At 34.2% G+C, this 24194-nt stretch overlaps 1 protein-coding gene across 4 annotated transcripts; it reads right to left on the bottom strand.

Moving 5' to 3' along the window:
* Positions 1 to 259: 259 nt before the first annotated feature.
* On the bottom strand, positions 260 to 23863 carry LOC108969702 (triple functional domain protein). Of its 4 annotated transcripts, none has more exons than XM_018934593.1 (8): positions 23497 to 23863; positions 14987 to 16389; positions 4221 to 4313; positions 3499 to 3805; positions 1731 to 1817; positions 1561 to 1665; positions 1236 to 1370; positions 260 to 1155 (listed from the first exon to the last, which is right to left on the bottom strand). In XM_018934593.1, exons 2-8 carry the CDS (start codon positions 16063 to 16065, stop codon positions 646 to 648), a joined length of 2316 nt encoding a protein of 771 aa, XP_018790138.1. In that variant the 5' UTR covers positions 16066 to 16389; positions 23497 to 23863; the 3' UTR covers positions 260 to 645. The 4 variants fall into 4 exon arrangements, with proteins under 4 accessions (XP_018790138.1, XP_018790139.1, XP_018790140.1 ...); XM_018934594.1 differs by having other exon boundaries at positions 14987 to 16386; XM_018934595.1 differs by lacking the exon at positions 23497 to 23863 and adding an exon at positions 18790 to 18895.
* Between the last annotated feature and the right edge of the window lie 331 nt (positions 23864 to 24194).

Below are 24194 nucleotides of genomic sequence, written 5' to 3'. Positions count from 1 at the left end.
TAATTAATTAGTATTTATTTTTTCATTATGGAAATATATAATGATTTGTGAGAGTAAGTTTAAGTATTTAATGTATTATAAGGTAAATGTAAAATACTAAGTATTAAATAAAGCTTTTAGGAAGTTTAAAAAAGCTTAAATATTTTTGGCATTTGTCAGTGAAATTTTGCGTTTTTTGACTAAAATCAACTAGTTTTTTAATTGTGTGTACCGATATGCTTAGTTATATACACTAAAACTTATAATATTACATATATTCTTTTGTATGCCAGTTACAAAAGACGTAAAGAATAATTTCATAAAATTTTTCAATTTCTAAACTATTTTAAAATATTTCTTTTATAATAAATTGAAGTGCGCAACACATTCTTATTGCTTAGGTATTAAAATTATTAAAAATATGGCCACTCTATAGCTACAAAAGCTCTAGTACTAAAAAGTAAGGGCACATTATCCATGAATGAATTTTTAATGAATAATGAAAAAATTTGCTTCGTATAGATATACTTACTATTGTATATCTATATATATATCTGACTGGCACTGTTTAGGCGAATATAGCACCGACTACATTTCCTTAGTCGCAGGCGTACAATATCCGTGTAATTTTTTCAAATTCTATATATTTGGAACCAATGCTTTTGTTCAATTCACCGCATACCACGTCGTGCGATTGCTCGACGCTTCCGACTCGGCCTCCGGTTTCGGCAGCACCCATATATTGCCTATGCCACTATCCGAACTAAAACGATTCGAATCGCGAAAAAGCGTTAAACTAACCGGTTTTCGGTACTGCTGTTCGCCTTCGCGCGCATAGCGATCTTGCAGTTTTTGACGCTCCTCCATCACAAATGAGCTGATCATTTCGCGTATCAGCTCCAGCCACGCTTCGATCACTGGTGGTTCAGCTTGAAAATCGCACTCTTGCTGCTTACGGCGCTCGTAGAATAAGGTGAAGTGCTTCGTTTTCGCCACAATGCCGATATGCTCGCACGGATAACGGCCATGGAAGATTAAGTGTTTGCCCTTAATTTCGGTATAGATGATGCATTTGTCGAATATGAAGACCTTGCCGCGATAAGTGCGTCGTAGCGTGTGATCTATAATGGAAAAGTCGCTTACTTTACGGAATTTGCCCTGATGAAAAACGTTGAACTAGATGTGGAAGTGTAGAATAGTAAGTAAAAAATATTTTAGTTATGATTGAAGTAGTAAATATGCGTTCCCATTCCCACCTCATTGCACTCGACAATGTCGTTAATCACTTCGGATTCGTTGGTTGTGGTCAGCAGAGTGCGCATTTTCTTCTCCAATCGGCAGCATGACTCAAGCAAAGGCTTAATCTCGAAGTCGCGATGCTTGAAGAGGGTCTGTGAGTATAAAAGTAAAAACAATAAATATGAGAGTAGAGCATAAGCTTAGGTTAGCAAATTAAAAACAATTTAATGAGCTTAAAATCTATTTATTTTAGTTTCATAACGGTGTTTTTTCTACATTGCTTACAATCACTCTGAAATTCCTATTATAATAAATATAATTTTTTTCTTTTCACCAATGTACCGTGATAAATTGTTGCAATAGCAGTGGATATCGCGCCATCCGTTGTATGGGCTGTACCAGGAAACTATTTATACCTAACTTATCATCCAATTCGTTTTGTATGCGCTGCAAAAATAATTCAATGTATACAAATGATATAGTATTGTATTAAAAATATATGAATTCCATACCTTAAAATAATTTTTATATGTATCACATAATTTGAGTGAACGTTGCTTGTTCATTGTAAATATGACATAGCAGTAGAAGGAGTTTTGCTGAAAAAAAAAAAAATTATTTTTTAATAAAAAAAAGTATGCAAAACATTTAATAATTACTGGTATAAGAGAGAGAATGTGTTACTTGAGCATAAAAATCCCTCGCTGTAGCGTTTTATTACAAATTACGCACTTTTCCAATTCTAGGTAGCAAATGCTAAGCTATTTTAAGTTTCTTTTAAAATCTTTACGAATGATTTAAAACAGATCTTCTATAAGCATTAGACTAAAATATAGTTTTTTTTATAGAAAATTAACCTTCATACACGCAAACTTTGCCTTAAATTTTTTTTTCTCAGTTATGTCATGTTATAATCTTTATTGTGCCTCAAATTATGAAATCTTGAGCCCAAAACAGATGTTCTGTAAAGAGGTCAGATAGTTCAGCCCGGAGTTTAACCGTTCTCTGTGCAAGGAGCAGACAATTCAATCGCAGCACTGCTTCCTGAGTATTTAGGCGATAATATTTCTTTCTGTACAAAACAACACAATTCTAAACCGATTATATTTAAAAGTAATTAGATTTAAAAAAAACTAAAAAATTAACACCGCGCTTTCGGAAGCTGCCAATACATATATTAATTAGTGGAAGTATAGAATATTGTTATTTTTACGATATTCGCTTAACTTGTACCAAAATTTATTGAGTTAGAATTAGAAAAACCGTAGTTCTTTCAAGATTTAAGCCACGTATTAAAATCTAGTTTTTTTTATTGCTATTAAATTTTCCAACACCTCTTGAATATTGTCCTAAATTTTCAAGTAGATCGGCGTAATAGTTTCGGAGAACAAACAGTTGGCAAGATTTCTCGAGAACTATTCAACCGATTTTCATGAAATTTCAGACAGGTCTTTGAAATACAATGCTTGAAAACTTGGACAAAGAACTTTTTCTGCAAAAAAAACTTTTGGAAAAGGCTATTTTTTACCAGAGACAACGTATGTATTTTTTTTTTTTTTTTGCTTAAATCTCTTTAAAAGTAACGATTTTTCTTGATTGGCGGGCAATATAGAAAAGAAACAAAACGTTGTAAGGAATTGGGGCAAAGTTTATTATCTTTGGTATTAAATTATCTTCTATTTAAACAAAAAAAAACTAAGAAAAGTGAAGTTCGAACATATTTTTAAACAATATAAAATCAAATTTTTTTGTCCAAAACCACTTTTTTTGAACTTTTAAAGGTTTTTTAAAATCTTACACTTTATTTTAACTAGAAGATGATTTATTATTAGAAAATACGAATCTCTTTGAATTTTTTGTTTCTGTTAGAAATTGCGACCTGCATCCTGCCTGCCGTTCGACAAATACACATGCGAGATGCATCGGGCAATTGCTTCCCAAAGACAAAATATCAAAGATTTCGTATCCAAAAAATTTGTGAATGATGTTTAAATATATAGCTATAAACCCTAGAAATTTCGCTTTAATCAATTATTTCTTTCTCTCTCAAAAAAATCCTAAAAGAAATCGATATTATGAAGCCTCAAAAGCAGGTTTCCCCTTAAGCCTCCTCTCATGTGTTGTCGAGAATTATGTAAAATTTCTTCAGGAAAATTAGTTTTCTTATTTTTAATTCATATTCTTATAATTTCTAAAACTAATTTACGGTTAATAAATTATCGAAAAAACGACGACTTTCCTTAGGTATATACACATCTATCTAACCGTCTCAACACTTACATCAATATAATGTTGAAATTCATCGAATAATCGCTTCAGATCCCTTCTATACGTATGTAACATTGGTAAAAACTCCTCCGCATGAAATTCATAGATCTGTGCGATATTACCAAGCAAAACATATTTCTTGCCACGCAAACCGAGCGGTAAATCTTTGCGTGCAAATATATTTCCATAATTCTCCAAACCGGTACGTAAGTTCTCCACATACGTTTCCTCAGTTTTTATCAACTCCTCGAGTATGGGTTTTATGTGTTGTGAGCTCTTATCGCGCAGCTCAGCCTCAGCTTCATCATCGAGCTCCTCACTGTGAAGAAAGTACAGAAGAATGTTTTAAATAATGCAAATAGCAGAGAGTAAAGTGTAAAAGTAAAAAATTAGCACCGGCTTGTCATATCGGCCAGCTTTGTTTATTATATAGAATTATTACAAATATATGTAAAAAGACGTGTTCAATTTCTTTATATTTTTATACCACCTGCTTTTTGCTTTTATTGTAATATTTTTTTCCTTTTTTTTTAAATAAAAATTGTTTTTGTTTGACAAATTATTAGGAAATAACACTCTTTGGGTGACTCATACGCCGTGGCGCACACTTCTTGTTTGCTCTTATCATTAGAAATTTGGAGCAATTTGTACAACTGCGTGCGCACGTCATTAATGGCATTTTGATGTGTTAGTCCATTCATTTATTTCAATTTTTATTTCTTATTTGTACTTACTTTGGCTGATAGAGCGATTTACTTTTGTTAACAACCGCATGATTCTTGGTACCAATAATTTCAGTCTTGGGACGAGGCACTGAACGATAATTTCTGGAAATAAAAATATAAAAATATTAATAGCAACTTCAAAACAAAAAAAGAAAATTATTTAAAGAGTATGTTCGTTTGGTGGCCCAGTCTGTAAACGTGGCAGTCAGCCGTGGCGCATGAGTAGCATTTTTCTAATTGTTTGGTTAGATATCGAACTTATGTCTCCTAGACAAGAATTAAATCAGTTTTGTTATTCAAGAAATTGAGCAATTCACAACAGAATGAGCTATTGTACATTTTGTTGTTGTACATATGTGCTCTAAACGAAAGACAAAACCCTCAACAACATTAAACAACCTAACATACCTTGATGAGATAGTAATGACAAAGAAATTTAAGAGAAACTTTCTTCCAGGAATTTCTTTGAAGTCATAAAAAATAGTCAAATAAATAAATTTACTAAAAAAAAGGTAATGAGATCTGACGAGACGTTTTTCAACAAACATACTGTTTATTTATATCTGCTTAGAAATGGAGGTCCATGGCTCTAGATATATACAGGTATGTATATACATATCCTGAATTGGCATGTTTATATATAAATAGATATATAATACACTTTTATGGAAGACTTTTATTTGCTAAGAGACGATTTATTATCCAAGGCAGCGCTTTGATCTCCGAACAACTTGTTCAGATCGAAACTTTAGCATATGACTGCTTTTCAATTTATTGATCAAAATCAACAAAACGCCTTTTTATACCCTTTTGTGCTATCATAAACGCACCTCTGAAGGATTTTATAAAGACGAAATATCTCCTGTCATCAAACAAACAGTCGTCGCACTCGCKACTTGRCACTCACRTCACTGTTGACAGTCATAGCTTTGAAGTTGTAGATAATTTCGTCTATCTTGGAACCAGCGTAAACACCACCAACAATGTCAGCCTAGAAATCCAACGCAGGATAACTCTTGCCAACAGGTGCTACTTCGGACTGAGTAGGCAATTGAGAAGCAAAGTCCTCTCTCGACAAACAAAAACCAAACTCTATAAGTCACTCATAATTCCCCTCCTGCTATATGGTGCAGAGGCTTGGACGATGACATCAACTGATGAGTTGACGTTGCGAGTTTTCGAGAGAAAAGTTCTGCGAAAGATTTATGGTCCTTTGCGCCTTTTTCCACGACGAATATCGCATCCGATGGAACGATGAGCTGTACGAGATATAGGACGACATTGACATAGTTCAGCGAAGTAAAAGACAGCGGCTACGCTGGCTAGGTCATGTTGTCCGGATGGACGAAAACACTCCAACTCTGAAAGTATTCGACGCAGTACCCGCCGGGGGAAGCAGAGGAAGAGGAAGACCTCCACTCCATTGGAAGGACCAAGTGGAGAAGAGCCTGGCTTCACTTGGAATATCTAATTGGCGCCACGTAGCGAAAAGAAGAAACGACTGGCGCGCTGTTGTTGACTCGGCTAAAATCGCGTAAGCGGTGACTACGCCAATCAAGGAAAAGAAGAAGGATTTTATAACTTCAGTGCAGCCGAAAGTAAAACTTTTTGTTTTTGCTTTTTTCTATAATTTTGTAAAAATACTTAGTATATGTTTATCGTTCGAGGGATATACCATATTATCAATTACAGTGGAAATATAAAAGCTAAAACTTATGCACACAAGGCTATTCATTTCTACACTCGCTATCAAACCTACAAATTTCTCGCGCTTTTCTGCCTTCACATTTTTCCGCTATCACATCGCTAATTACATACACATATGTGTAAATATGTATGTATGTCCTCATATATAATACTTCGAAGCCGTGAGTCAGCAGCTTCTCATAACAAAGCCGTTGGCGTCACTGATAACCAAGCCAACTAATGACCACACCAATATTCTATTACTAAAGTACACAATTACATATATATATATATATGTACTTATTTATTTACTTAAACGTGGCTCTCGGACAAGTTATTTATTCAACTAGATACAAGCTTGTAATATAAGGCGATAAAGGTACTGATAGTTATAATGTAGTGTGTTTTATATTTATATATTTATGTACATACTGTGTGCTATATATGGCACATATACGCTTTTGCAGGCAATCAAATATTTATTTTTGGCTTATATCAGTTTAAAATGCAATCACTTGTATAATTATAAGAGCATGAGAATATTTTATTTGCTTTGGAATATTCAGTATTCAATAAGTAGCAGAAACGAGTAGCAAAAGGAATGAGTATCGGAGACTCGGGCCTACCTTCTTCTAGTCTTATTCAATTTTAATCAATGGTTCCAAAAAGAAGCTTCCTCATGAAAGACTTCAGAAATGACATTGACATACTGACTCTTTGCATTTCCTGCTATCTACAAAACTCAGTTAGTAACCTGATGAGAATATTCTTACAACTTTTATTGGTAAGACCTACAGGACAAGCATAATGATACCAGAAGAATAGAGTAATATTAGGTGCCACACAGAAAATTGCAATTGCTAACGCCAATTATTTTATATATATACATATATATATATAATACGGAGAGAATGAAAATATCTTATAAACTGACGACGAGCAGATGAATAATAATAAATCCAAAAATGATACAAAGTACTTTTATTTAAAATGTACACACATTTCATAAAAATAACAAATATAATTAATATATAGGAGAGCTAATCTTATTTTGAAATATAATATTACTGAGCTACATTCATCAACAGTAGTTCTTTGGAAACTAATCCCCCCTAGACCAGAACATAAAGCAATGATCGGAATAGAAATATGAAAGCAGGTAGTAATTTTCTTTAGCCTATCCTATGAGACCTTTCGATGTCATCAGGTACGGAATCTAGCAAAGCACTTTCAATATCTTTACATCAGAGAAACTAAGTCTCAGGATAATGCATATAGTTTCATAAATAATTGAGTCTAAGGAAGCTATTTACCCGCCTTGAATTAGGCTTCATCGAGTCAGTCTGTCTGTCTACACTGTCTGCCTGTCTACACTCCCAATTTTTTTACATCAAAGCAAGTCTTAAGTTGGTTGCATTCGTTGTTTAGTGTTCCTTTATTGCAAGTGATTTTAAACACATTTTTCTTTCGTAGTTCAATATAGCGTAATGCCTGCCCGAACGGGTAGACCTTAAAGAAGCATTGACAAAGTTCTTATATAGAACTAAATCTTTAAAACCTTCCTTGAATGAGAACTACCATCTCAAAATCAACAAAGGATAGTCATAATAAATACAATTTAGAATACACTTTTCTATATTTTTCGATTTTTTTAGCACTATTTTCTTTCTCCAAATGCTTAAATAATTATCGTTCCCATTATGAATAAGCATTTTAAAACAATACTTATAAAATTTCATTCGCCAATTTAAGACAACTGTATTGGACTCACCATTTGTCTGCTCCCTAAATCTTGCTTTCTTTTCAAACATTTTTCTTGTGAGCTATTCATTTTGGTTATTTAAATATTGTCTTATTTAATCGCTTGATTCTCTAACTCTTTCCAATTATACCAGCCTACTTCACTTATACCAGTTGTTCGTTCGATTCGCCACTCTGTAAAGTCTGGAAAATCGAAGAGAGCTGATATATAAGCAAGCAGAAAGTATTTAACATTTTTACGCATTTATACAAAAATAAATTTAATTATAGTCCTACTTTTATTTTCCCCTTTCTTTTACACCCACCTTCGCTCGTACAATTCGAAATCAATTCTATTGTTTTCCATCATTTTTCACACCCATTACCAAGAGCAATTTTGCGGCTCGCGCTTGTGCGATAACCCGTTACGAATCCATGCCATTTTTTTACGCTCCCAACTGATCAGACAGACAGCATTAATGAGCGCTAATATGGGTGCTCGCGAACTGGTTGTAATGTAGCAACTGTTTATATGACGATTGTATGTTTGTATGTATATGAAATATTCGCAAATTATATTACTTTTGTAGACATGCTTGTCGAACGACTTAGATCAGCTGTGTCAATGCAAAATATTTACGATACGATATATGCATGTGGCATGTATATGTATACAAGCATATACAGGTACTGTGGGTAGCATTAAATCGAGTCGTTCTAGTATTGAGTTTCAGTCAATGCGATAAAACAAGCAATACAAAGTTTTTAATCGTCATAGCTTTTTTTTAATTGTGCTATTTTACCTTATTATCTCTACTTATTTTCCAATAGAGGTTATATTCACACACACAAACGATTCTATATATTGATCCATTTCGGTACAAAGGTGAAAATCATTAATAGTACGAAAATGACCCCTAACAGGACTAGCTAACAGTATTAACAAAATTTCACTAACGTATAAAAAAATTATATCTCACACATACGGAAACAATAAAAGAGCACGTGACTTACGTGTGAGTGATGAAAATGGAGTTATCGGAAAACAGTTATGTTAGAGGTTTGAGCTTGGCTGCATCAAAAGTTAAAGTTAACGTTACAAACAGTTAATCAGCTCTAAAAGCTTCTCTTACTCTCCAGCATACTCTGCTGACTTTGAGGGAATTCTAATAGCGAAGGGAATAAGGGCATAACGCAAAGTAAAGGTCAAAGGATCGTCCTTATAAGGGTTCTCAGTATACTCTGTATCAGATAAAAAACTTGTTGTCGGAGCCATTTGGAAATACAATCGATACTTGAGGGTTGTATCGGATCTAAGTTTATCAATTGCCCTATATAATACAAAAATGTTCAACAGTACGGTAATAGTATTCCGATTATTCTCGTCCCGCCGTATCAAAGAAAGTTATAGAAGCTGGTGGGAGATTAAATTAATTTTTTTGTTCCATTCGACTGGTTGTTTTGACTCCAAAGCATAGCGCAAAATTCAAAATTGAAGTATCTCTAAGTTTCTAGTTTCGCGATCGCAATGGTTTACAGGCCAATATTCAAATAGAAACCGAGGAGTCAGAAAGAGTAGGATTTTCACTACTAAATCTTTATTTCAACAATTAGCTCGATTTAGGACAAGCTCTTTGTGACTACTTAGGGATATATAGTAGTAATTTTTTTATATTATGTTAAAGTAATCAACTTTGATCTCTTCTAGAAAATATACAACAACAAGTTTCTCTTTTAGAAAGCTTGCGGAATGTAGAGTTTATAAGTTATTTCACTCTAACCGAGTCACACTTAAATAAAGGAAAGGTTATAAAATTACCGGTAGGTAACATTAGCAAGGAAGAAAATATATGGAACCTTTTAACTTTATGAAATCATAAATAAAAACAAATCGTCTCAAATTCAAGTAACTGACAGAAGTACTTCGGTTCAGAAGATTTTCTTTAGCCGTAGATTTTTGAATTTTTTTTTTTTTTCTTTTTTGGTTTGGAGGGAGTTATATGTTAGAAAATTCGACACAAATATATAAATTTTAATAATTTACATCGATTATCTTTTTTTATCATACTAACTTTCTCAGGTGCATCGTACCCTCCTATCCACGCACCATCACATTTGCATAGATATCTTGCTATTTGTATTAATTTATCAATGGGTTACACACGCTTATCAGTTCCACGAATTGGAATTCATTTATCATTTTATGGCCAAAAGCGCTAAATGCTTGTGTCGTTATAAAAGGCTGCCGACAAGTGATTTACCGCTGCCGCAAGGCAGGGCAAACATATTCACACCTACCTGTACCATACATACATAAGTACTCTTTAGAATATATGTACACGGAACTAATTTTGCGAATTAATGTTAAATAACAGCGTTGTCAAGTAAATAAACATTACCTAATTATACTGTTTTTGCTGTTTTTTGTTTGTTTTAAATACATATGTACTCAAAACATAATAATTTTAATTTATTTTCACATATTAGCTATCATTGCTTTGCCAAAACTAGCTGAATGCCGAATCGAAGGAACTGGTATAAGTCAAGAAGACTGGCAGATAGCAGAGAACTCAAACATAGTGAGTATAGAAATGTATAAGTTAAGCCACAATAGTCCAGCGGGCATCCTCGTAATCATTTCTGTTCTTCACTAACACCTAACAGCATCGCCAACACTTCCAAAGCAAGAGTAAGTTGATTGCTGGGAGAGCGATCTGTATGTATGACAACGTAGCGTCAACAAGTAACTTTATTCTTAAGCTAATAATGAAGTTTAACATTTCCGGTCAACAAGTGAGAGAGTTCTTTGACTGGTATGTTGAGCAGAGTCGGATAACGTAACTTCTGAGTTACTCTGGAAGAGCAAGGAACGATCACCTGATTCTTATTGGAATTGAATAAGTAACTACAGTAACACAGGACACTGAGTAAGCGGTATGACTATTCTTGTTGCAGGTTTTTCTAATTACAATAGCGTTGCAATTGGATCACGAAGGTCGTACTACGAGAAGTACTTAGCGACACCAGTATATGTGATTAATAAATTATATTAATATTAATAAAAAGTTTAAGACTTTTATTCACTTATATATGCGAAAGATTTCATTCACAATATACTAAAACCCCTTAATAACCTGCTAATTGAAGAACAATAACGCTGATATATACCAAATAGACTGGTATATAGTAAAGGATGCAAAGTTGTGAGCGATTTTACTACTTTAATTGATGCGTTCGGATCACTTGTTGGTGCTTTCGTAAGTTGTATTCAATTCACGAAACTTTGCAGAGAACAAACAACTGGTCGAACAAACAACTGGTCGAAGTTGTATGAACAGGTACCGGGTTTCCTTATAGGGATGATATAATTTCTATGATTGGGGGATAAGACAAAGAACCCCTCGGAGTAATAAAAATATTCCTGCCGCTCAGGCAAATGTTGCTGAAGACCGCAATTTGTAGATTCGGAGAAATATTTAGGAATTAAGACAGTCTCAAACCACAACCAGGCGGAATTTGAAAAAGGATTTGAGCTTGCATCTATATAAAATTGTTTTCACCCAAGAACTAAAGCCATTAGACCACCGTAAAAGTCGTGAATTTGCCGATTTTGCCTTGGATCAACTTAAAAACGATGACGCCCTTTTTCATCTGAGTAGTGTGGTAAATAAACAAAACTGTCGATTCTGGTGCAAAGAAAATCCTGAAAATTATTCATGAACAACCATTATATTCATAAAAATACACAGTTTGGTGTGGGTTGTGATCTGATAGATTCATCACCCCGTACTTCTTTCGGAAGGAAGCTGGTGAAACGAATGAGCCATCGTGTTAAGCTGTGATGTGAAGCTCATAATCTCGGTTTCAATAAGACGCTTCGCACTCATCGCCCCAATCAATGGGTTTATTGAAAGAACACTTCAGGGGAATAAACCTATAAAATTATTGAATAAAATTAATGAGAATAAAGAAACAAAGATAAAAGTTGATCCTGAGTGTCCTGACGGAACTAAAAGAGTTTTGAATTCTTTATGAAGTGTTTATGAAGTATTATAAGAATTGAACTTCAAAAAATCAATATAAAAATTAAAGAACCTTGAAGTGACTGAGCAGATAGTTTCACGTTTTGGGTCGGTCGATTGGTAACCAAGAACATGTGATATCACACCGTTCGACTTTTTTCTATGGGGATACGTAAAACATCACGCGTGTCATTCGCAATCGAAATGCACGATCGAGCCATCGAAAATTTGACTCACGGGTGGTCGTGGCCACGACCAATATTTGAAGGAGATAATCTACAAAAAATAAATGGGGAAGAAAGTGGTTTCGAATGATGCTAAACGTTCCCCATTAAATTTGAAGTTTCTGTGTTTTTTTCTTTAAAAAAGTAGGGAACCTTGAAATGGATCACCCTATATAACGTAAAATACATAGCATAGAAAAGTTATACCACTTTAACGTTATATGCATACCCTGTCGTATTAAAATTATCCAGATAATTCTATTGTAGATTTCACATATCACTTTTTTTCAAAGAGAGCAGATAAAGAGAATGGCTATCCTACAACAAACACTGAGTCATAATTTGATCAGTCTGAAATGCCTTTAGACCACTACTTAATATTAGCCAATAAAAAAAACTCTTCATACATAAGACAGCATTTAATATAGAGCTTTAATATTCTCCGGGACTTTTTCTAGATAAGTTGATATCTTTTGTTTTATCATCAAATTTGTTTTATAAAAATTATCTTTTGAGTACTTAGTGTTGTAATTTATGCAACACACTCCTACAAAAATGTGACGAGCAAACTTGATAAATGAAAATAACAAATGATGTACAGTTAGACTGATATATAACTTGCAGTATGAAGGGTATAGGTGACTGTCTCCCTCAGAAACAAAATTCCCTATCATATGTGCTATAATATATGGGGTAAGGTTGTTTATAGCGGGCTAGACATTTTCAATATACGAGGTGTCTTCAAAAATAATGGGAGTTTTAAGATTTCGGTTTAGAGAGGAAAATTGCAACAAAAAAATATTTTATTATTGTATTAAATGCATATTTTTACTTGTATATTGGATGGTGTTTGTTACTTTTGTATTAATGTATCTTAGTTTTAATATATTTTTGCGCACACTTCGGAAAAGATGCATTCAAATCGAGTAATAATAAGAAAAAATACTTTTTATTTGCACTTGCTTATTGCGCTAATTAGACAGGGCCTCAAGCGCTGTGTAAACAATGTGTCAACGTCGCTTGTCGGTTACGTATACGCCCACGTGGACATGAAATATGATTATTACTGCATGTTAAATGTATTTCTCATGAACAAAATACACAATTGAAAATTTACAATTCAACATGCTGAACTTTTTACGCACACAATTTCACGAAAATGTTTTATATCAACTTTTAACGAAAATAACTAAGAAAAGATGATTGGCACTAGAATCTAAGCAACCAGCTGTGAATTGAATAAAACAGATAGAGTAGGCAGTTAGTTACCATACACCGCAGATTAGCTGCATTAGTTGTCAGTTTGCAGAAGACAATAAAACTGCCTGCTTTAGTTGAAAACAGATATCTTTTATAGCCAAAAAATCGCTTTATGCCTTTGTAGACGATAAAATATATAGAAAAATACTATTGATTATAGCATTTTATATATCAAATTTTATTATTTTTTATTTCGAGCCTGTGACCTTGAAGTGACTTATAAACCATATCAACCCACGGCAAATACGATTACATGCACAAACTCTCGAGCCATCAAAATCAAAAAAAAAAAATAAATAAAAATTAAAAACTAACAAAGTAATGAAGCACGAGAACTTGTCTAACCGATTTTTGGCTCATAAATCGCATACAGCACAAAGAAACAAAAAAAATGTGACTGAAGAAAATTGTATGTACTTCTATAAAATAAATAAGGCATTTTCAAGAGGAAGAATAACCAAACAGATTTACCAGCGAGCTTTAGCGACAAAAATTATACCCTCCGTGCGTCCAAATAATCCCTTGTGTAAAATAAAGTAAAATAAAACAAAATTAAATTAAATTAAATTAAATATTCCCAGCAATAGTACAGAATTTGCATAAATCGACCGCAACATTTTATGTTACGCATCTGTTGCTACACAGCGCATTTAAAATCATTAACAGCATATTAATAGCGTAAACGAAAGTAGTGTACGCACATTAACATTTCGCTGCTAAAATTAGAATGTTATGTAAATTCGACTGTTACCTGCCAAACAGAAGCAACGCAAGACAGTTTAAGCTGTCGAAAGTAAATTTCGAGGTTAAAATTAAGTTTATGACTAATACAGCGTTACAACAAATTCGCTGTTAGTGCTTATAAGCACAAGCACTTACATACTTATATGTATATGTACATAAATATATGTAAATACCAATAACTTATGTTTAGAAAGTGTGGTAATATATTTTATTGCTTTTGAGCTGAAATGTAAACAACAAAGTGAGCGCAGCAAGTGTTTTGTTGTTTTTGTTGTTTAAACATTTCAGTATTTATAGCTGTAATGCGATGACCGCCAAAACCAAAACCACTTGTGTCACAGCGAACACCTTAAAAACAGAAGCAATTCGTCATGTTTTCGACAAAAAACGATGAAACGCGGCCACTGGCCAAAGTTTAGAGTAAAATTTAAAAGGAAAACACACTTTAAATGTACAAGCAGATATACTTACGTACATATAATATGTATTTAAATAATTGGCAACAATTTGTTTGTTTTTGGTTAAAGAATATTATAAAAGTTAGTTCACATTCGTTTTTACCTTTCGAAAATGTAACTGAGGAACATCAAACAGTACGCCTAATCTAGCTTTAATTGCGCTGAGAATGAAAGGTTTTTTAAAAATGTATAAAAATGCTTCAAATTAGTATTATATTAGTGAATTAAACTCCCAGTTCCTTAGAGTTCTGTTAGAGCTTATAAGCGTCGTCAGCATCATTTCTTCTAAACTTTAGAGGTTCTCATAAAGTAACCTAGCATACCCAAACAGGTCCACTCACTATATCAACTTTTGAAGAACCATCTAACAAGGAATTAGAAGCAACTTTGAGTCATCTAAAAAAATTATAATTAGCCTATAACAAAAAATATTCTGTGATATCACTGAGCCACTGGGCTGAGGCTGTTTGTCGTAGATTTTTCTCAGGAGCTGCAGAGGCTTTCAATTTAATGGCGATATCAAGAAACTTAAAGAAAGATTTAGTAATAAATAAGTACCGATTAACTGAAATTAGGCGTACTAAACAAGAGTCAATACGAAACAAAATCACGTCTATCAAAAGTAAGAAAAGGCCACTCACCTCGGAAAATCTTTCGACGCCGGTTTTTCCCCACACTCAACTTCCGCGGACAGCTTCTTCGAGCGAGCCTTTGGCATTGTGCGTGCGTAATCATCGCTGGCAACGCGACGCACCTTCTCCACCTTACCGAAATCATCTAGATTCAACTCGACTACGCCTGCCGTCACCAATTGCTCAGCCTCCGTGGGCGGCATATAGCCAGGCTCTGGCGATGGCATCACATCTTCGCGCAATTCATGCGCTTCCTCGGGCACCGCATACTCCGCCTCAAGGACAGCATCTGCGTGCGCATCCTCGGCATAGTCGGAAATCTCATCCACATCGTCCACGGAGCGCTCTTCATCGATGGAGGTGTGAAATGAGCTGAGTGCCGACTGTCGGCTGGCCACCGAGCTATCCGTTTCGGGAGTGGAACGACGCGTAGCTGGCGGAAAGACACGCCATAAACCAGGCGCGGCGGCTGAAATGCCACCCACACCAGTTGTTTTTCTTTCACCTGTTTGCGCATAATATTGTTGGTGCTGTTGACGCAGCTGATGACGTCCCGTTTTGAAGAGAATACGCTGTTCGGCTGTCAACGTCTCGAAACGATCAACTTTCTGTCGCACACCCAACAAAGCGGGATCGGGCGTTTGTTGCTGTGTCTCGTCATCATTTGTTATTGTAGCTGTAGGCTCATCGTTATCAAGCGGCGGCCCAGTTATGGGTAACGGTGGTGGCACCATTCTGCGCGTAGAGGCGCGTAAAAATGCACTTTCCGTATCCGATTGTACCGAGTAGGAATAATCGAGTTGACTACTAGCGACACTAAACGAATGTGAACCACTACTGCCGCTGCTGGTCGACGTACTGTGATTTTGACTGTCATTGCCGCTAGCGCTGGAACTGTGCTCATGCACAGAGCTCACTGAGCTAGCGTTGTTTACACTCTCAGCTGCACTTAGATTAAATGACTCCACCGAGCTGTGACTCTCGACGCTAATACGTCGGTTGGAACGACGTTTGGCGAAATTGCGATTGCTCAGATTGCGCTCACGTCGAAACGGACGCGGACTGTCGATGGCGCACTCATCCGCCATTTGGGTGTGCGGTCTTATCGTTCGCGCGAGTAGTCGGTAAGCGTTGAGCACGCGCGCTTATCTCAACTTGGACGTGCCACCCACACTCAGTATCACTAGAGTTCTCGCTTTACTCACACCGTGCGAACTTTGATCGTTTTGCCGCTCACTCTCTTTGTTCTCTATGTCTCTTTTAATAATTATTAATAATTTGTTATTAACAACAGCCTTATTAACCAAATTTTTGTTGTACTTTTATGCTCTCCTTCACTTTTCTCTATTGTACTTTATCTTTATTTCATGAATTTGCGTTTTGTTTATGTCCCACTTCGTTTATCGTTGCTGCTAAAAATAGAGAATTATTGCGGATTTGTCAAAACACTTGTTTAACAGATTTCATTGTGGTTATTACGGTTGTTGCCCACAACAATTTTGTTAATTCCACAAACTTATCACACATTTGGCTTTCGTACACTTCACGAATAGAATTTCCACATTTTCACACTTTCAAGCTAATATTTTTGTCACGGCCAATGTAATCGCTGCCACCGATGAGTAATTAATTTTTCACACAATATGGTTTGTATATTTTAGATGCAGACATACAAACATATGTATTTTGTACAAGATATGCCACAAGTAATATATAAAAAATATTTTATAAAATAAACTTATTGTTTTTTCTAAATAAAAACTTCAAGGTATAATTTAAAGTAGTCAGCAAAGTTTTGGTAATAATATTTTTAAACCCTGAACAGGGTGTATTAAGTTTGGCACGAAGTTTATAACACCATACGGAAAGGTCGCTGACCCTATATCGATAATATAATCGATTCTGCCATGTCCCGCTTTTCATATGCATATACGCTTTGGATTTTGAGATAGCTATCTGAGATATCTATTTGATTATGCACACGGTCTTTTCTACCTAAGAGGCGGTTCATTTGTTGGAACACTCAACGGTCGAAATCAAATGATTGATATATGTATATACTTAAAAAAACATTAATATTTCATATATCATTTTATATAATATTAAAATAATGCTTTTACAATTTATTAACAAATATTTCCAAAATTTTAAAAATTTAAATAAAAATTACGTGGCCTTACAAAATATTAAATAAAAATAAAACAAGCTTTTACTCTTAAGTGCCTCAGAATGCACATTAATTTAGGGAATCAGAAAGCTTTCTGTACTAAGGCACAGCTAACAGTTTGTCAAATTCAATGACAAAAAAGTCTATTTAATTGAATTGTCAATTGAGCAACTTTTTCCAGACGCTTTCCCACTACATCGAAAAAATTAAAAAAGAGCTATCAATAGTGGTGACAAATTTGATAAAAAAAAAATTAAAAAAGAACTATCATTAGGGGTGGTCAATTTGATACAGAATAAACATAAATTGCTGTAAAAATAAAATAACATTTTCAGTGGTTTGGCAACGACTGGTCATTGAATTTGACATGGTAGAAATAGAAGAATACGCGGTGTCATGGTATACTTAAGTTCCGTTAACTAATTTTTTTCATTAGTTTCTAAATTTTTTAATTAAAATATTTTTAATTTTCGTAAGTTTGTTAAAAAATTTTGTTTTATATTTTTCGCATTTTTTGCAATTATTTGAAGAATTTAAATATAATTGATATTCACCACATTTTTTTATTTTTTGTTTCCCATTTTGTATCACTCAAATATATATTTCACTACTTTGAAGAAAAATCTTCGTTCTCACAACAAAACTATTCAATATGCAACTGTTTATTGATTGAGTAATCAAATTCGGCGTAAAATAAATTAATTATTAATATGACAACAAAGACAGATACAACACGATTCTTACATTATCTTTGTTTTGCACACAAAAAAAATTTCTATGAATATTTTTCACGCAACAGCGCAAAACAAAAAATTATCCGGATAATTAAAGCAATTTAGTTAATTTCCTCCCGTCATTAGCCCAACAGACAAGCGGGAGTTACTTAAACTAACTAACCAATAAACCACGAGTAAACATCTCAACTAACCAGCAAAGCAGCAAGACACGGCTAAAAGCAGGCATGAGAACTTCCACACAAACTGATATAGTCAGTCTTTAGACGCTAGCAAGTGAATATGTCATTAGCAGCTGTGTAAATTGGTAATATCGCGGAGAATATTTTGAAATGCTCAAAAGCAAGAAACCGAAATATAGATTTACTCACACGAATGTGTTGTATGTACATATGCCGAAAGCAATATATTGGCCAACGCAGTTATGACATTTTCTTCACAATTCGCCAATTTTCGCGCTCCTTTAGCGCTCATTCTCTCACAAGCTTTAACCCTTAAAATACTCACGATCTGTCCGCTGCTGACGCTCTTTTTCACCTTTTTTTACTTTTTGCCAATTTACTTGAAATCGCATGCTTGCATTAATTTTTTCTATATTATATAAAAATCACTTATAGTATTTTTATCGGATTTCAACTTTATTAACACGTTGTTGCTGTCTCTGCTTTATTGCTGATATTCTTTGTTTGTTGCCGGAACCCTGACGTGGTATTTAAGTTATTGTAATGGTTTTGTTGTTTTTCCTGTTTAATTTTTCAACACTATTTAAATTTTTTCACTTATCAATTTGCGCATTTCAGCACAGAGACAGATAAAGTTCACAATACCTTAACTATGCCACGAATCGAATAGTATGAGTACGAATTACACATACTTGCGGAAAAACTATAATTTTTAGCATATTTCTTCACCTTTTATGTGTTTTAGTCGAAGAAAACTAAATCCCGCTGTCCCTTTATGAATTCAAACTAAAATGAATCCTTAAATAACCTCATAGGTATATACTATAAAACGTATCTCTAGCTTCTCTCTACAACAACTGAACTCACAAACTTTCAACTCATCCAGTAGGCTAAGTTCTGTCAGCTGTTTTTATCAGTAGCGTTCAGATAAGATTACAAAGTTATGAAGTGGGACGCCATGTTTCGTTTTTAGTATTTTTATACAGTGGTCCGTTTGCAGACGCTCCCACAAATCGAAAATGCGTTCAAAGATGTATTTCGACTTATCGAACGAGAGGGAACGTAAATAGTAGATACGCCGGCAAGGAGAGGAAGCATTTCAAATCTTATTTTTTGATAACTAAACCATCAGCGAGTAAAACCTTGGTTCTTACATGAAATAAAAAAATTTCGTACCAAATTCGAGCAATTTTCTCAATATTCATTTAATTAAAGTTAGTCCCTACTATTCGGTTCTTCCTAGCCTTAGTAAAGATGCTTAAAAATTAAATAAGATTGCTTTGAAGTATTCATTTAACGGGATTTTTAAGGACGCTACAAAAGTAGAACGATAGGGACTGTAAACGACGCCATATTTTTTCACGCTCTTTTGACACTTTTCTAGTAAGGTTTGCCATTTCAATATGGAAAGATATACGATCCAACAACGAGTCGAAATTATTTAAATTTACTACGAATTCGGAGTCAGTAGCCTGAACTATAAGAACAAAATTTTCAATAAGAGCGTTACGAAAGTTTTCTTAAATAAAACAAAAACGTTTTGGGACATTAATGAAATTCTTTATTCCTGTGAATGTACATCTCGAAAAAATTACGGTTTAGTGCGGTTTATAAGCCGGCGGAGTCATTGAACCGTACTTCTTCCGTGATGATAAAAACTGGCACAGATAAGCCGATTATTTCTGACCTGATTAGGATGATGTGGACTTGAACAATATGTGGTTCCAAAAGGACTCCGCCACAAGCCAAACAGCGAATGTCAGAATCGATTTATTGAAAGCCAAGTTTCGTGAGCGTGTTATCTACGTCAAATCTATGGTCTATGCCAACAAGCCAGCGACGCTTGATAAACTTCAAACGAATATCGAACGTGAAATTGCAGCAATATCGGCCGATTTATGCTTGAAAACCGTCGCAAATTCGATTTAACGTCTGAACTTCTGCAAGTATGACCGTGGTGGCCATACCAAAGAAATATACAAGTTAATCTTAGTTAAGACAGCAACTAACATAAGATGAATTAGTCAGCTAATATAACATAAGATGAATTAGTCAGCTAACATAACATACAAGTGCTTTCAATGCTACGCACGTTTATGCTGGGCTCTTCATGCTAACTCTTTGATGTGTGACATTCGGAAGGTGAAGCATAAAACACTGAAGTGTTACGGTACCTTCAGAAGTTGTAATTGCAATGATAAAGCTGCTCACAGCANTAAAACACTGAAGTGTTACGGTACCTTCAGAAGTTGTAATTGCAATGATGAAGCTGCTCACAGCATGATCACCTGAAGAGTAGATATCATAGCAACAACGATATTTTACCTTTGGTAAAGGGAGCCACAAGTAAGTTGTTGCTGCACCAATATGGTAAAGCAGCGGAATATATGCTTGTGCTTTAGCTTAGTTAAGACAGATGTAATGTAAGCGTGAAACTATTAACATCATTAATAAAAGTTTCTAAACAAAATAATTACATTTTGAACTTACATAAGGGCATCGAATGTACATTCACAGGAATATAGAATTTTATTGATATCCCAAATTGTAGCGCTCCTCGTTAAATCTAGTGTAAGATGTTAAGTAGCGAAAAATAGTATACCGAAAGCATTTCACAACGATTCCAATAAACAATTACAGATAAGATTTTGAAAAAATCCCCGTTATACAAGTGTACTGATAGCAACTGATATTGAATGAAATTTCATCGTGTCACTGATATGAAAAGTTATTTATAAAATATTTATGGGAGAATTACCATAAAATGTTAACTTCAACCGCTCCAAAGATGAAATACATTTCTCTGGCGACTTTCTTATAGCACAGAAGGTTATAAAAAGAGTTTTGTGTTGATTCCGATCGGTTAGTTTGTACGCTAAAGTGGTCTGATCTGAACCATTGGTTTGGAGATTTTACCTTATCTTGGATAATATCTCATGCGAAATTTCGGAGATGTAGTTTGTCAATTCAAAAACTTTTCCATACAAAAATTTAATTGAGATCGATCAGTTTGAGCACTAAGCAGCTTTTTCAAGAGATAAAAAATTGTACAAAATTTCAGATTGATATATGTGTACATAAATATTTTCTCTATCAACATGTATGTATGTGTATATTTTAAGATCTCCTACGTTCTATGTGCTACAGACTTTGTAGGAAACTCAATATATCCTGTTCAAGGTATAAAAACACACACAACTTCACTTCACGATTCGATACTAACTTTTTCACAACACGAGAGTTCCTAGAACTGTTAAACATGCATGCATATGTACATAAGTATTTTTCTCACTATGTCGTACTTTAAGAAATAATTAGTCAAATTTCCAACTACAATAACAACGCAACAAACACGTTCTCTGCTGCGTGACTGGCGTTAGAATAATGAAAAGGTAATTGGCAAAAGGTGTATTTCCAGCGTTTGAACGATAAATAAAAAGTATTATTTCAAAGCAAATAAAGAAAGCAATAAATTAGGGTGCTTTAGAACCAAAATTGCAAATTGTGTCACTTTCGCAGCCTTTTAAAACTTGTCAATATGGACAAAGTGACAAAATAAAGTTTTTGTTAATGCTAATGAGAAGATGAGATTGAGTAGTGAATTCTGAACAGTAGGACTCTTACTAGAAAAGTATTAATAGAATATCGTAGTATAGTTTAAGTGCTAGATTTCTACGAGCAATACATTACAACTTTTATGCAAATATAATTGGGTCACGAAATTATTACTTATCTTCGATACAATACATCTTACAGTGTGACGAAACGAAGAAACAACTGGCATTAAACTGTGAAAATTGGCATAGAGATTATAGTATCAGAGCTCATGTAGTAATAGGAAAGAGTATAGAAACGAAGAAGCACATGGTAAAAATTAAATAAAGTGGCATAATACCGAGCTTTGACAACAGTTTACATAGAAATTTCGACATAGTTTTACATTTATTACTCTATTCCCATTCCAAATGTTAACTTAAATCCCGGACTCAAAATGTTCAGGAAAGAGCAAAATTAAGATACCTACCGAGGCGTGACAGTCATATTTGCTTTCAATTTCACTATAATTTAGCGGTATTTTACAGTAATAGCTTCGATAGAGGGTCATCGTTAATGATATACATTTGTCTAGCCGGAAGGCTTTTGGTTCAGTATTCATGTTTTTATTGGTCCAGTAGTAATTTTCAAAATAACAGTCAAAATAATGGTCTAAGTAAACTTGAGATTATCCATTGTTGTAGAATCACGTAATTATCCATAGGGATTATCAATTCTGTATGCAAGGGCTACATATAATATATTAAGAAACCAATTTTACTCTAAAGGAAACGTCGGAAACACTGGGGAATAGATGTACGGAGAACTTTTTTATTACGCAAGATATCTTCACGGAATTTGGCACAAGATTATTACCCAGGTCTTTCAGACGGACCACTATTGTGTATAGCTGTCTCTCCGTTCTGTATATACGCGAACTAGACACTCAGTTTTTAAAATATCGATCGGAAATATTGCAATGACCTTTTCTCCTTAAGATTCATTTGTCAGAACCGATGAAATTATGTAACAAAGCTTTTTATATTTACGGATTTGGCAGCCCTAGAGTTGTAATCTGGCAACTGTCAACTTGATTTAAGGCTTGACATTTTGATGTTTAAATACTCGGCACGTTTCGACAAATGGCCGCTACTTGTGTTCTTTACATTAACTTGAAATAAAAACAAAAATATTTGTTCACGTTAGAGCCCACACAATTTGTCGATCGCTCGTGTCGATTGGTGGAGGTAAATAACGGTGCTTCGAAACACATCTATGAGCACTGACTTAGCACCGAATTACTTCTCTTTATTCCCGTACAAAAAAATAAACTAAGAGATCAACATTTTTTGATACCTGAAGAGGCGGTTGATACGTTCAGAACGCATGTTTTGGAGATACTTCAAACAGAGTGGCAGAAGTGCTTCGAAAATTGGCTCACACACATGCAAAATATATTGATTTTAAGGGAGAATATTTCGAAAAACAATAAAGCGATTTCCGAAGATTAATTCACGTCGGATCATTATAATATACAGTTGTCATACAAACAGAACGATCGCAGTCAAGAGCTTGTGGAGAAAACATTTTCTTCAACAAATGTGCTATGTCCAAAGAAATGGTTGGGATATACTAGTAAACTTAGCATAGATCTAGCTGGCATATAAAAGCGATCAATATATATATATTTATTATTTTTCTTTAAATATTTTTTTTTACAAAAACTTTGCCATTTATGTTTTTCAAAATAGTATTACTTAAAAATTGAGTTTAATATGCGTTTAATGTTTATCTTTTTTCTCAATTTCAATACTTTCATTTAGATTTTTACTTTATTTCTCGAAAATTAGAAAAGTTTACACAGTTTTTTTACACAAATTTTCCTCTTTTGTACGCTCTCACCTTCACACTCTCCCACGCATGTCACTCACATTTGTGACACTTTTTTAAAAATTCACTGTTCTGTTCTGTTTCTAAGGCCGTCTGTGCGTTCGTTCATTCATTCGCCCGCCCGTGCAATTCTTGCGACGTTTACACACTTGCACTTGTGAATTTGTACTGTTGTGAAAATAATTAGCAAACGGCGATTTCAAGTAATAAAAATTATTTTGATATGAATGTTCTCCTTCATAAAATTATATATTTGGATTCTTATCTTCTGCCGCAGCCACGTTATCGGCTCGTCATTGCTGATATGCGTTTTTATGCCAGTTTTTTTTAGTACCCATATTTGTTCTTACTTTCTTTTACTTATTTTTTATAGTTTGTGTAGAATTTGTTTATGCTCACACATTGCCCTTTCACCTGTGTTAGCACCCATTCAAACTTGTAATATTCTGTTCCTTCCTATTTGTTGTTATATTTAATATAATTTTTCTTCTTTATTGTTATTTCAACGCTTCACCTGTGTTCTCATATTTCTCACTCACTTATTCCCTTTGTTTATATCTTCCATTTCGCACACGTTTAATTTTTTTACATTTTGTTGTTGTCAATGCGACAATTAATGAAAGCAATAAAACGCTTAGTGTGCATTTAGTTAGTGTCAGCCGGTTGCTTATGTAGTTATTGTTGTAAAATGCCAGCTACACTTTAATTCT

Source organism: Bactrocera latifrons, unplaced genomic scaffold, assembly GCF_001853355.1.
Source record: "Bactrocera latifrons isolate USDA-ARS-PBARC rearing strain unplaced genomic scaffold, ASM185335v1 scaffold_261, whole genome shotgun sequence".
NCBI classification, from domain to species: Eukaryota; Metazoa; Arthropoda; class Insecta; order Diptera; family Tephritidae; genus Bactrocera; species Bactrocera latifrons.
The sequence above is the reverse complement of the archived record's forward strand: the minus strand, read 5'-3'. Positions and strand labels throughout refer to the sequence as shown.

What these genes read in the sequence shown, in the direction of transcription:
- LOC108969702 (XM_018934593.1), bottom strand. Translation starts at nt 16,065, where the DNA reads ATGGCGGATGAGTGCGCCATCGACAGTCCGCGTCCGTTTCGACGTGAG. An exon ending in CATATAAAAATTATTTTAAG is followed by an intron (nt 1,666 to 1,730) that starts GTATGGAATTCA and finishes TTATTTTTGCAG; the next exon opens with CGCATACAAAACGAATTGGA. An exon ending in ACATTGTCGAGTGCAATGAG is followed by an intron (nt 1,156 to 1,235) that starts GTGGGAATGGGA and finishes TTCCACATCTAG; the next exon opens with TTCAACGTTTTTCATCAGGG.